The sequence below is a fragment of the Podarcis muralis genome, chromosome 10 (assembly GCF_964188315.1).
Source record: "Podarcis muralis chromosome 10, rPodMur119.hap1.1, whole genome shotgun sequence".
NCBI classification, from domain to species: Eukaryota; Metazoa; Chordata; class Lepidosauria; order Squamata; family Lacertidae; genus Podarcis; species Podarcis muralis.
The window spans coordinates 32021486-32036112 of NC_135664.1; the positions used below are offsets into that span (position 1 = coordinate 32021486).

General features: G+C 44.4%; 1 protein-coding gene across 2 annotated transcripts in view; it reads right to left on the bottom strand.

Annotated features, from left to right (window-relative positions):
- The window catches only part of GRIP1 (glutamate receptor interacting protein 1), a 352437-nt gene extending 344639 nt beyond the window's left edge, over positions 1-7798 (bottom strand). The window contains exon 1 of one of the 2 annotated variants that reach the window (XM_077934694.1): positions 7130-7798. In XM_077934694.1, coding sequence (XP_077790820.1) covers positions 7130-7184 — 55 coding nt within the window. In that variant the 5' untranslated portion in view covers positions 7185-7798. The remainder of the gene's footprint in view (positions 1-7129) is intronic. The other variant, XM_077934690.1, reaches the window with a different exon arrangement.
- Between the last annotated feature and the right edge of the window lie 6829 nt (positions 7799-14627).

A 14627-nucleotide genomic window follows, 5' to 3' on the forward strand; every position in this document is an offset into this window, starting at 1 on the left:
TGGCGCCTGCCCTGTGGAATGCCCTCCCATCAGATGTCAAAACGATAAACAACTACCTGACATTCAGAAGACATCTTAAGGCAGCCCTGTTCAGGGAAGTTTTTAATGTATGATATTTTAGTGGGGTTTTTGGTTTCTATGGAAGCCGCCCAGAGTGGCTGGGGAAACCCAGCCAGATGGGCGGGGTACAAATAATAAATTATTATTATTATTATTATTATTATTATTATTATTATTATTATTATAGCAGCATATTCAATTAAGGCACTATATGTGGTTATGGCCTGCTCATTTGTCAACAGCAGGAGAGTGTGGTTAGCGGGAATGAACCGCTCACGTGTGTTTTCAAGTATGTAATAAACATGTACACAATGAAGCAATCTCCTAATATCAAAACAGCATAAAGCTGCTTAATAATTACTGGTGTGGGGTGGTTACCACATTCACATGGAAATGTGGAACAGCTACAGGGATGATACAGTTACTCCCAATGTGTTGACTTGGTTCTGCAAATAAACAAATAAATTTGTGCTCTTTCTCTCTCCGCCTTCATCCATTTCTCACAATTTTTAGTTTATCCTCCACTCTTCCCTGGAGGATATTACCTTCACATCAAGTGCTGTCATCCAGTGGGGAAAGAGGCAGGGGTGTGACTCCTGCTATTAGTGTGCGAACTTTTATTTTGTGCAAGTGTGAGAAAATAAGGTAAATAGAATTTAACCTTTCTTTTGTGATAAACGTGAGGATAAATAAAACATCCTTAATACATTTTTTTAAAGTACAATATGGGCACACTGGGGTTTCCTCAACCTTCAAATATAATGGTATGTAAAGCACTCATAACCAAGATGCAACCATTGCTAGACAATTTGTGTACAGGTTCAGAACCTTTGGGAGAAGGGCATCATCTCTCAGGAAAGCAACTGTTGTGAATGATAACAGGGTCACAGGAGCTGCTAGAAAGTTGAACAGTCCATTCCAATGTAGAGCTGAACACGCCTAAGCCCATTGAAATAATGGGTTTAGGTGCATCTAATTTTAAATAGTATCAGGCTGCACATGGCTTAGCAATTGTAGCAGCTGGTAAGTTAGGAAAAGCTAAATCATAAAATAGTATTTAAGACCACAGAGCTATAGAAGTAATTTAAACTTCACATGTAACTTTTAAAAATGGTCGTCACCCTAATTCTAAGCTCTGCATTTGTGATGCCGTCCTAATTCCAAACCATAAACAAGACTTATTGTTCGTTCCACTCCTGTCAAAAATGATCAGCTGTAAAGCTGACACAGGAAACCCATAAAATGATTTCATTTAACTTGATTGGAAGGAATACTGAAGAATGTCAACCCAAAAATGCTTTCTTTCCTTCTTCTTCCTTTCATATGTCACCTCAAAAGTGTTTTAGGTGGCTTATAAATGGATTTGCTTTAGCAGCTTAAGCAGAAATCTGGAGGAAAATATGCCCTGAATTTTAATGATACATCATATTACATTGGTTGGTTTTTACATGCCATTTCTGAAGTGACAGGTTTTACTTCAGTAGCTATATTACAATGTCATTAATCAACAGAGACCACAACTCAAATCTTTTACAAAAAAAAAACAACGCCACATAATCACTTGTGTAATCTTGACTGTGCAAAGTAAAAAAAGGCTAAAACAATTTCCAACTTTTTTAAAGCATGGAATTAAAATGATGGAAACAGCAGTTATCCAATGCACACATAAAATTAAAAATGTCACTAGTTTAACATATCAGCTGCCTGATCTAGGCTGTGAGATCCTAAGCCAGGAACTACCAATTTGACACCCATGGGTGCACATGAACCAGCAGAACCCTTTCTGGTGCCCCACAGTCTGTTTTCCCTACACTATTAAGCCTGAAAAGTGCATTTTATTGTAGCCAATTGTGTGCTTGGTTGCAGGATTGTGTGTGTGATGCCCATGACATCTCTGCTTTGTAAATGTGCCCACGGTCCCAAAAAGGTTAGCAAATCTCTATCCTAAGCATTACTTTGAGAGGGATCCCACTGAAGTCAGCGACACTTTGGACAATTCACTTATACAGTGGTGCCTCTGGTTAAGAACTTAATTCGTTCCGGAGGACCGTTCTTAACCTGAAACTGTTCTTAACCTGAAGCACCACTTTAGCTAATGGGGCCTCCCGCTGCTGCCACGCGATTTCTGTTCTCATCCTGAGGTAAAGTTCTTAAACCAAGGTTAGCGGGTTAGCGGAGTCTGTAACCTGAAGCGTTTGTAACCCGAAGCATTTGTAACCTGAGGTACCACTGTATCGGAATTCATATGCAGAACAGCCACACAGTTAGCTTTTACAGTGGTACCTCGGGTTAAGTACTTAATTCGTTCCGGAGGTCCGTACTTAACCTGAAACTGTTCTTAACCTGAAGCACCACTTTAGCTAATGGGGCCTCCTGCTGCCATCACACAGCCAGAGTCCGATTTCTGTTCTTATCCTGAAGCAAAGTTCTTAACCTGAAGCACTATTTCTAGGTTAGTGGAGTGTGTAACCTGAAGCGTATGTAACCTGAAGCGCACGTAACCCAAGGTACCACTGTACTACGAAGCTGCTTCCTATGCATTTTAACAGATTTCTACCAAATGATTTCCTGGAAAAGAGGAGCTATGTTGACATAGCTGAAATTGCCTGACCTGCACAGATAGTGCTTACTACAAGTTTCTTACAGGGGATAGCATCACCAAATGATTTAGGTGGGTCAACAACTTTTCAAACCAGCACTCCCCTGTTAAAAGCAGCTTTCTGGGCAGTCAATATTCATGGCATTGAGTGACCCTCATAGGTGCCATCTCCCTGGGGCCATGGGTGCCTGAGCACCCACAAAATTCCCCATGAAGGGGCCAGGCACCCACAAATTTCAGTGCCACGGCCATGCACACTATATGGCAGCCACGGCCCTGGGCACCCACAATTGCTGGGCCAAGCTGGCACTCCCTGGGCCAGTCACTGTCTCTCAATCTAACCTACCTCATGGGCTTGTTTTCAGGGTAAAAGGAGGTTGGGGAGAACTGTGCACTCCAGTTCTCTGGAGGAAAGGTGGGGTTGCAAACATAGTAAGTAATAAACTAGCTGGTTCTTGCGTACCAATACAGTGGAACCTTGGGTTACGTACCGTCCTCGTATTCTGTTAAATGAGGGGTTACTTTCTATTACGTGAGTTTAGGAGTGCAGATTGAAAGGGCAAGAGATGAGAAACAGGATGCATAGTTGGTAGGTGCAGCAGGAATCAGGTATGAGGTTGGAGACTGAAACCTGAGACAAGAATGTTTTTCTCCTGCTGAATTGAGCTCCTTTACTTCTTTAGTTATAAGGGTGTTCCATTTTTTGTGGCTTATAGCGTGCATAAAGGAGAGGTATAAGTGCATGGAAGCACATGTTAATTTTTCAAGGCAAAGAAAGAGATATGAGGTTGCAGATTATGAAAGAAGTGACTAAGGAGAAAAACCAATGGAATTCAAGTTGGCTGTTGAATTATTTAGGGTTCTTTTCCAGTGTGTTTTGAAGGAAAATGCAATTTGGCCACCTTCATCCAGTTGATCGAGCTGTTGAAGTGGATGTACCAGTACAGTGGTACCTCGGGTTAAGTACTTAATTCGTTACAGAGGTCCGTACTTAACCTGAAACTGTTCTTAACCTGAAGCACCACTTTAGCTAATGGGGTCTCCCGCTGCTGCTGCTGTGCCGCCGCACAATTTCTGTTCTCATCCTGAAGCAAAGTTCTTAACCTGAGGTATTATTTCTGGGTTAGCAGAGTCTGTAACCTGAAGTGTATGTAACCTGAAGCGTATGTAACCCAAGGTACCACTGTAAATGGAAAAATCACCTCTTTCAAGGCATGCATCTCACAAGAGCACCATATGTTAAATACCAACCTTTCTACAGTTCACCAGTATATTTATTTATTTACATCTACGATCCACAAAATAAACACACAAAACAGGGAACACTTACTCTTTGAAAGTAAGCACAGGGGGGGAAAATGTTACCCTGATTCCTATAAATGAACTACAGAGGAGAAATATTATCTACTAACAGCAGAGGGAGATATAAGCAAACTGGCTTTGAATCAGATTTTAACTATACTTGTAATTGCTTTCCAAGTCAGCACCACAATAAACACTAAATATGCACCTTCATTTCATTACAACACTGGCCATTTTTCCAGTGAGTTTAAAATGTTTATCTAGTGGTCTCTTTGTACCCTAATTCAACACCAATTGTTTATTTTTATCACTTAATATTTTCCTTGCATCTGAAGCAAAGAGAGATAATTGAATCTGAAAAAGCACCGAAGTCTTGCTAAATTGATTAGCTAAGCTACAGCAATATAAAATGAACTCTACTTCAGAAATTCAAAGTGCTTTTTTATTTACACCACGGAAAAAGAAAACAAGAGAGCGATAAATAATTTGTAAAAATGGGCTTGCTGAACTCTTATGAAAATAAGCTGAACAGAAATACAAATTAAATAAACAAGCATGAGAACTGTTTACAAGGCAACATCTCTACTGGTGCAGAAAAACATCAAAGCAGAAAAGACGACCAAAGGAAATTGTTCACTGCACACTACAAAAACAGGGAGAGAGAGATAAATCTAAAGGCACATTCCTGACTCTGATTTTGATGCACAGAAATTATTCTCTGGTTTTGCCATATTTGCTATGCAGAGCTTAGCTGGGGGGGGGGGCTTTCCTGCATTTTAATGAGTTAGCTCTCTGTGTGACAATACAAAAATTTATCTACCTTTCCCCCCAGAATATGTAAGTTTATTCAAGTGTATGTTGGCTTTACAAAGGTGTTTATTACAACAGTAACAAGAGAAAACATCTAAATCATGTGTTGCTTGAATGCTTATATTTCAATTAACAATGTAAAAAACTAATGAGAATTGTGTACTGTACTTGAGTACTATTGTCATTTACCAATGAAGATTAACGTACATCCAGGAATGTTTTATCCTCAGTCAGAGCTAAACATATCTTTTTTAGAGCAGTTCAGGAAGCTTCATATTTAATATTTGTTAGCTACTCTTGTGCAAAATGAATTGTAAGTGATCTGCACCCACACACATACAAAATGAAATCAGTGGTGCAATACATTTTACCAAATCATTAGTCAACTCTTACAAACCAAATATCTACTCTACCATGGAAGAATGTGTGCAACTCTGCCCAGTAATGTATTTTGAAAGCCTGCAAATTCTAGCATACAACAAACTAAATCTCACCCTCAAATATTATACACACAAATATAAGAAACACAATTTCTGGGTTAAGTGACAGAGCTAACTTCTGAATCCATTACAAAACTGCAGCCTGAATTTATAAGGATTTGAAAAGTTACCAGAAACATCAAATCCAGTGTGTTGGAACAATATTGAACGGTACCCGAAACAAGCCCACATTGGCATGCAAAACCCTTCATTTGGTTGCTGCAAATTGACAGTCTCATCTGGATTCCACAGCTCTCAAACATTCTATAAAGTTGTTGTTCCACCTCCTCTACTCCATGTCTCAAGAACCACAAATGTATTTCTGATACCATCAACCAGGACAAGTACAAATTATAGGAGTATTTTCCAAATTCCAGACTTCCAGCAATTCTAACTTACCTTGAGGATGAGTGCTATCAGCTAATTACTTCTGAGCACTTGGTAAGCTGGTAAGCACAGGTACTGATTAGGGTTAAACTTGGGATCTAAAAGCCCCATGGCCACCAGTGGAGATGAATGGTCGCTTTGCAAACATACCCAAGAGAAAGTGTGTGCAGAATACCATTTCTGACAAAATCGGGTGTGTTTCTTTCCGTAACAATGGCTTTTTAAGACGGATAAAATACAAAGCATGACAATAACAGCCCCTGCAAGCTTCCCCACAGTGTGTAATGAAAACAGTGAGCACTCAACATGAGGAAAAAGTTCAGAGGGGCTAAGCAGCTGAAAGCAAGAGTTTTGTCTGGTTCTGGAATATGAATAACAGACAACAATTCCCCTTATATCAGGGATATCTCTGGACCAGAAGGCTGCACTATACATGTAGAAAGTCCCTTAAAGGGGGGGGGGGGCTACTGTATTACTTCACCAGCTTTCTCTGATGAAATCTGCATAACAGAGAAACCCTTAGAATCTGGACTATCTGAAATAAAAGCCATTCCTTCCTTGCCTGCTGTACAGAGCTGCAAATGTCTAAAAGCATTCGCTCTAACAGAACCAGGCAACTCTAAATGAGGGCCCTGCTTCTTTCAGAAAGCCCCACGTTCGTAGTTGGCGCAGCTTGACCACTCCAAGTGTCATCCTAAAAGGAGACAGGGCATAGGGCCCACCCTCCTTTCCCCCCTCCAGCTGGACCCTGGGGCTCTATGGCTTGCCATGCTGACTGCTAGCCCAATGCTGCGTGGTTTGCAAGGGAAGGGGTCCCTTGCTAGCAGCACCTGCCACCACCCCTCCCCTCAGGCAAAACACCAAAACAACACTGTGGGGACTTTGCATTCTCCACTACAGTTGCCCACCAGAGGAAAGATCCATTACAGAGCTCTCCTCCACACACACACACACACCCCAAAAACACACACACACACTTGCTCTGGACCCAAAATGTCCCTGCAGAGCCACTTTTCCCCTACGGAAGAAGCCCCAGAGAGAACAGGAACTAAAACAAAAAACTTCGCCAAGTCTCTCCGTTTCCCAAGGATACCGGCGGAACAAACAGAAGCCATGGAGGGTCTGCCTGAAGGGGAAGCCCAGCCACCCCCTCCTCCCTCAGCCAGGCAAATAAAAGTTCACTCGCGGCACGACCAGGAGGAGGAGGAGGAGGAAGACGGGCCGGCCCCTCCCGCCCTCAGGTGCCGCTTTCTGACAAGACACTCCCCCCCTCCACCCCACTCGCGGGGCAACCTCGTTCCCGCCACCCGCTCGCCTCCCGGAGCCGAAGGAGGGCTCCGCGCTCGGCGGAGAGCACCTGAGGGAGGAGCGGGCGGAGGGGGAAGGGTCGGTGCGCGACGGAGAGCGGGGTCTCGCCTCACTCAGCCCACCCCACTTGCCGGCCGCGGCGCCGCCGAAGCCCCCTCGCGGCGCCTGGGTGGCGCTCACCCACCTCTCTCCTGCTCGGCTTGCAGGCACACGGGGATGGTCTTCTTCCAGCCCGGCATGGCTCCTTCAGGGCTGCGGCTGGGGCTGCGGCAGGAGTAGCAGCAGCAGCAGCAGGGCGCACATTGCAGTCTGAGGCGGCGGCGGCAGCAGCAGCAGCGCCTCCTCTTCCTATTCCCCGAGCTGCACGCCTGGGGGGTGGAAAGCGGCGGCGACGGCTCCCGAGGGCTGGAAACGAGAGCGAGGAGGAGGCGCCGCTGGCCGAACAGCTGCCTCCTTTTAGTTCGGGGAGCGCGCGACGACGAGGAGGAGGAAGCGAGGGAGGGAGGGCAAGGTGGCGGCACTGCACGCTCCGGAGCGGGGCGGAGATGGAGGAGGAGGAGGGGGCTCTCCCCGGTTCAGCTGGGGACATACGCGCGCACAGAAGGGTAAATGGGGAGCGAATGGGAAGCGAGAGGGGGCGTCGCTCGCCTCGCCGCCGCCAGCAGGTGGGAGAGCTGGCGTTGCCGGCTGCACAATGGCGGGAGGGAGCGGGGAAGGGCGGGCGAAGGAGCGGCGGCGGCGGCGCGCTGGGCTCCTCTCCCTGGGGCCCCACAAAGAGACTCGGTGAGGAGGGGGAGGCAGGAAGGCGGCAGACGTCTCCCGATGAAGAGAGGGGCGCCTCGCTCCGGGGCGGGCGGGCGAGGAAGAGGAGGCACACCCTGGCTGAGGGGAAGGGGAGGCGAGGCGCCGCTTCGCTCCTCTTTTTCTCCTCACGCGCAGCCGTGAGGGAAGTCGACGCTCGAGGGGCGAATGGCACCCACGGTGGGCACTCGTCGTGGTCTCGTGTGAAAAAGTTCTCTGCTTCTTCCGTCCCACCCCACCTTTAAAAGGACGCTTCCTTCACCACGCCCAGCCTCGTTCCGTGAAACTTCATTCGAAGTACTACTTTTAGTCTCAGCTCGAGTCTACCCATGTTGAACTCGGCGGAGTTCAATGCGGCTCGCTCCTGCTCGAGGACGGAGCCCACAGGGCTCAGGTTGTAGTGGAAGCGCCGCTGCCGCCGTCGAGCAAAATCAGAGGTTCCCACTGAATCTGCAAAGAATAAGAAAACGCGGCAGGATTTGTGCGCCTCGGGCCACGCGCGCTCTTTCCCCCGAACTGCCTCCCTTTTAGCACATTTTGGCCTTTGCTGAAAGGGGAAGCGATGGAAAACCGACAAGATGCCCAAAGGAGGGGGTCAGATTGTACACTAAAAATTAGTCATAATGTATCTTGGAGGCATAGTTGAGTGGATGCTTTTTTTGTTAAATGTCAAGACAGACAAAAGACCATCTGGATTTCTTTCAGATGAAATGCAGTTTAAAAAAGAAACCGAAAAGGTAACGATGATACCATAAGCATCAAAATAAAGCATTGGAGAAACACTCGATAACTACATTTTGGCATAGTGTGGTCATCCAACCGCAAAACCCAGCCACACACAGAAAAACAAAAATGTACCGTTGTGTGGCATACCTATCCAAAAGACTTCTGTATGCTACATGGTTTTTCTCTCCTCCAAATCAAGTTGTAGTTGTGAGTGTTTGTGGGGGGAAACCTCCAATGTTAGTCACCAGCAGGTTCCTATGTTCCTACTTTGGTAGCTGAGAGAAAGGGTCCCTGGTCAATATTTGTTATGGGCTGTGTGCACACTGCCCGCTTAAAATACAGCTAGGTTGTTCTTTTTCTCAACTTGGATAGAAGCTGGTTTTGGGGGGAAAATGTGTCAAAATGCAGTATTTCTATACAGGATAGGTATAGATTGTGGCTAATGTGTTTACATCACATCCCAAGCCAGCAGTAGGAGCACAATGTAGAGTAAATGGAAGTCTGTGCACAGTCTCCATGTCTGTATATCTCTTGGTATATAAAGCATTAACTTGCTGTGATATTTTCTCATGGAAGCATTTACCCCGGAATAATAAAGTTTAATGCTGCTTTCACTCAACCCATTCATCATGATAGTCATCCATTATATTCATTCTCAGGCACCAATCAATTGCCATATCCAGGTTCTATCTCTGTCTTAATAAACACTCTCTTTCTTGTTTTAGCTTTATCCGCACACACAATCAGTCCAGAACTCTGGTCAGGGTATTGCAAGGTCTCATGGGAGCAAGAAAGTCATAGCTGTTATTCTGAATGTACTCCAGAGCTATATATAAAAAATGATTGTAATTACTTTTAAACATGAACTGACTTTTTAAGTGAATGTGCACCTTGAATGTTAAGCAGCTGCTGTTGGCAACTTGGCATTCTGTAATTCTACAATTTCTTGGTGAAATGCCTTTTAAAACCAATTACTGACTCTTACTTATTAGTATGTGTTCATTATGGAACTAAAAGTGTAATCCCAAAGATTTTTAATTCAAAGGTCCCACTATACTCTTGTGTGGTCCAAAGACACATGAAGCAGGCACCTACCCAAAGCTAAATATATCTGGATTTGGTCAGTGCTAGAATAAGAAAGTCCATGCGATCTTCAGTTCTATGATGAAAGACAGATGAAATGTAAATTATTGTTATTATTTATTTGTACCCCGCCCATCTGACTGGGTTTCCCCAGCCACTCTGGGTGGCTTCCAACAAAATAGTCCATCAAACATTAAAAGCTTCCCTAACAGGGCTGCCTTGAGATGTCTTCTAAAAGTCTGGCAGTTGTTCTCTTTGACATCCGGTGGGAGGGCGTTCCACAGGGCGGGTGCCACTACTGAGAAGGCCCTCTGCCTAGTTCCCTGTAACTTGGCTTCTCGCAACGAGGGAACCGCCAGAAGGCCCTCAGCGCCGGACCTCAGTGTCTAGGTAGAACGATGGGGGTGGAAACACTCCTTCAGGTATACTGGACCAATGCCATTTAGGGCTTTAAAGGTCAGCACCAACACTTTGAATTGTGCCCAGAAACGTACTGGGAGCCAATGTAGGTCTTTCAAGACTGGTGTTATGTGGTCTCAGCAGCTGCTCCCAGTCACCAGTCTAGCTGCTGCATTCTGGATTAGTTGTAGTTTCCGGGGCACCTTCAAAGCGCATTGCAGTAGTCCAAACGAGAGATAACTAGAGCATGTACCACTCTGGCGAGACAATCCGCGGGGCAGATAGGGTCTCAGCCTGCATACCAGATGGAGCTGGTAAACAGCTGCCCTGGACACAGAATTGACCTGCACCTCCATGGACAGCTGCGAGTCCAAAATGACTCCCAGGCTGCACACCTGGTCCTTCAGGGGCACAGTTACCCCATTGAGGACCAGGGAATTCTCCACACCTGCCCGCCGCCTGTCCCCCAAAAACAGTACTTCTGTCTTGTCAGGATTCAACCTCAATCTGTTAGCCACCATCCATCCTCCAACCACCTCCAGATACTCACACAGGACCTTCACCACCTTCACTGGTTCTGATTTGAAAGAGAGGTAGAGCTGGGTATCATCCACATACTGATGAACACCCAGCCCAAACCCCCGATGATCTCTCCCAGCGGCTTCATATAGATATTAAAAAGCATGGGGGAGAGGGCAGAACCCTGAGGCACCCCACAAGTGAGAGCCCAGGGGTCTGAGCACTCATCCCCCACCACCACTTTCTGAACACAGCCCAGGAGAAAGGAGCGGAACCACTGTATGACAGTGCCCCCAGCTCCCAGCTCCTCTAGACGGTCCAGAAAGATGTTATGGTTGATGGTATCAAAAGCTGCTGAGAGATCCAGCAGAAGTAGGAAACAGCTCTCACCTTTGTCCCTAGCCTGCCGGAGATCATTGAACAGTGCGACCAAGGCAGTTTCAGTCCCATGATGAGGCCTGAATCCCGACTGGAAGGGATCCAAATGGTCCGCTTCTTCCAGGCGTGCCTGGAGTTGTTCAGCAACCACTCACTCAGTCACCTTGCCCAATAATGGAAGATTTGAGACTAAATGTGCTATATATATCTATATATATAATTTCAGCCTGACATCAGTAACCTGAAACCAGAACAATTTAGATGACAATTGTCACTTGGACTGAAAGCTTATGTTTAGCTGACAATCTCCAGTAATTAGTGCAACAACACGTGATCATGTTTAGGTGGAGAGAAAAGAATTGAGGAAATGCAAATTGCCCATTTTTCATATTTGTGTATGTGCATATAAATGCTTTATCATACAACCTAAATCCCAGTCTACCACATCCACATGGTTAAGCCAGTGAAATTTTAAAATAGTGACTTGGGTGTATGACTCCATTGGTGGCACACTGTTTCCACTTTCTGTATGTCATAATCTTCTGTTTTATGTTCTGGTGTAAGATAACCGAAATGCATCACTTTAAAACACGCAGACATCAGGGAGGAGAATTAGCCCAAATTGCCAGCCATATTTCATCCTGAATTTGTTGCTCTAAGATGGTTTCCTATGTTGTACTATATTTCATTTTAGAAGGTTGCATATGATGGAGCAGCAAATTATAAAGTGAAGGAGTACGACTTTTCACCAAGCCTCTGGAATAATCAAGAAGTATTTCTATTCAAGTGAGTGATCTTGTTACTTCTGAAATGTTCAGTTTTGTTTAAAAAGAATTATTCAAGCAAAGGCAACTTACCAACAATATCAAATTATTTCAGTATGAGTCCTTGAAATAATTAATAGCAGGAGCGATCCATAAGAAGAAATGACCCCATTGATACTGCTTTTTAAGCTGTAGATAGAATCAGGTCCAAGGACAAATGTTTGGAGACAAAGTTTCCCCTTTTTCAGATTCCTGGGATTGGGTGAGTAAGCTACAATTTATTTATATCTTTTTAAAGATAATGAATACACCGATTTCCTGAAGTATCAATAATAAAACAAAACAATAAACCATTATGTAACAAAATGCTACTGTGTAAAAAATAACCAGCAAGATAAAACACAACCGAGGAGCAAAATACGTAACAGCTTAGGACAGCAGCATTAAACATTATCAATAAAACCAGGAGCTGAATAACAGCTAAAGCAATGCTTTAAAGACCAATGATTCTTCTGAAACGAAGGGTCTCTGTCATCTTGCAAAACTCCATAAGTGGTGAGGTGCCAGTACAATGTACAAAAGTCCCATTCTGTGAGCACAGTTCTGCTCATGCCTTTCCAGGTCCAAACCACAGAACTTAAATTCCTGCAAAATCCTTGTCAAACTTTGTTTTTTTACTCAAATGCAAGATTGTGTGGGGAGACCAGTGTAAAGGCAACTCTCTACAATGATGTTTGGGCATCTATGTTCTGTGATAGTTTAGCTGTCCTTACATCAGTATTAGGGACGTGGGTGGCGCTGTGGGTTAAACCACAGAGCCTAGGACTTGCCGATCAGAAGGTCGGTGGTTCGAATCCCCACAACTGGGTGAGCTCCCGTTACTCGGTCCCTGCTCCTGCCAACCTAGCAGTTCAAAAGCACGTCAAAGTGCAAGTAGATAAATAGGTACCACTCCAACAGGAAGGTAAACAGCGTTTCCGTGCACTGCTCTGGTTCGCCAGAAGCGGCTTAGTCATGCTGGCCACATGACCCGGAAGCTGTACGCCGGCTTCCTCGGCCAATAAAGCGAGATGAGCACCACAACCCCAGAGTCGGCCACGACTGGACCTAATGGTCAGGAGCCCCTTTACGCTTTACCTTTATTACATCAGTATTACCACTACCATTTACAAGTAATAGGAACGTTTGAAGCTGCCTTATACAGAGTAAAACCATTGGTCCACCTAGACCAGTATTGCTGACTAGCAACAGCTTCCCAGAGTTTCAGATGGGATCTCTCCCAATCCTATCTGGAGATGCCAGCATTCTTCTGCATGCCAAGCATGAGCTGTTCCACCAACTACAGACCTTTTCCAACAGGATATCAGGAAAAGGCCCAGTACATCTGGCTCCTTCTGTCTCTAGAACTGCTGTTGCTGCTATTCCTAGTAAATATCACCCCCACAATCCCATTCCATTGTATCCCTACTTTTCTATAGTATTCTGGCAGGCAGTGAAACCCCTTTATGCCTGATCCTCTGAGCCTTTGCCTCAACAAATTAGGAAGCAGGATCAGCCCCTTGGGCTGTTGTTGTTTTTTAAGGCATGCATATTGAAAACTTTGACTTTGATATATTATTAAAATGAAATAACCTAACTAGTCACTGTAACCGTGTTCTTCTATTATAGGAAGTTAATTATTTAAATTGCTTAACAATATGTGAACAACCCACTTAATGAAAACATCATGTTATGAGAAAATGTGCAATCCAACACATTTGCCTTTGTTTTATGCAGAAGTGAATTATAGCTCTAATTAGATTGTTAACTCAAATAGATTTGAGTGCAGGGTTGCGGGGTGGCAAAAGATGAAGGTGCTTAGAAGGAAGTGCAGGAATGCTATGAATTAGAGGCCAATTTTCAATATTCCTGTTGTGGTAACCGATACATTTATTCAAAGGGGAAAAAGAATGATAACAATAGCTAGTTAAAATTATTCTTCTCGTATTTAGAGGTTAAGAGAACGAGTCATGACTTGGGATCCCACAGTTCAATTCTTAGCTCCGCTATGAATCTGTGGTCTTAGGCAAGATACTTCCTGCCCTCCCCCAAATTTAATAGAGAGATTCTTATGACATTGTTCTTTTCTGTTTTGTAACCTGTCCTGGGGCTATTGGGTAAGAAATACATTTAATAAATAAAATAATGAAGCTATATAAAGACCAGTGCTTTTTTTCTTTAAAAAAATGTTTAGGGGCACTCTCATTTTCCTACTCATATCGAAATACTGCCCCTCAATGAGGCCAAACTTAGATTCACAAATTGCTTAGAGGTACGCGTACCCCTGTGTACCCCCAGAAAAAAATAACTGATAAAGACTATATAGATTAAAGATTATTATAATGCTCTCCTACTTTGCAGTTGGTATTTATGGTTTTAGGGTCCAACATGCAACAGAAACTTCAAAAACTGAACTGCCTCTCCTCACATGAACCATCTGAGGCCCTCCTTTCTGTGCCTTCTCCATGAGGCATCTGGAAGGTGGCAACATGAAAACAGGCCTTTTCTGTGGTGGCTCCCTATTTGTGGAATGCACTCCCCAGGGAAGCTCGCATTGCCCGTTCGTTATATACATGTATCTTTAGACACCAGGTGAAAACATTCCTCTTCACCTAGGCCTTTGGCTAATTAAACAATCAACGGCCTTTTAAAGGGGGGGTGAGGGGTATTGTTTTTGTTTGTTACCACATTCCGTATTTTTGTGTTTTTATATGGTAAACTGCCTTGTAATCCTCGGGTGAAGGGCATTATAGTAATTTAATTAATGAATTACTAATGTATGGGATATATTATTATTCCATAATAATGCAATAATGACCGCTCCCCACATCAAATGGGGAGTTTGCGTGGTCATGTGCAGCCCCCCCCCATCCTACATGATATTCCCGGCAATGCAGCCCGGCTTCGCCTCCCCAAGCTGGATACCTGGAGGTTCCCGCCTAACCTCAGACAATTAACCAATCCCAGTTGGTC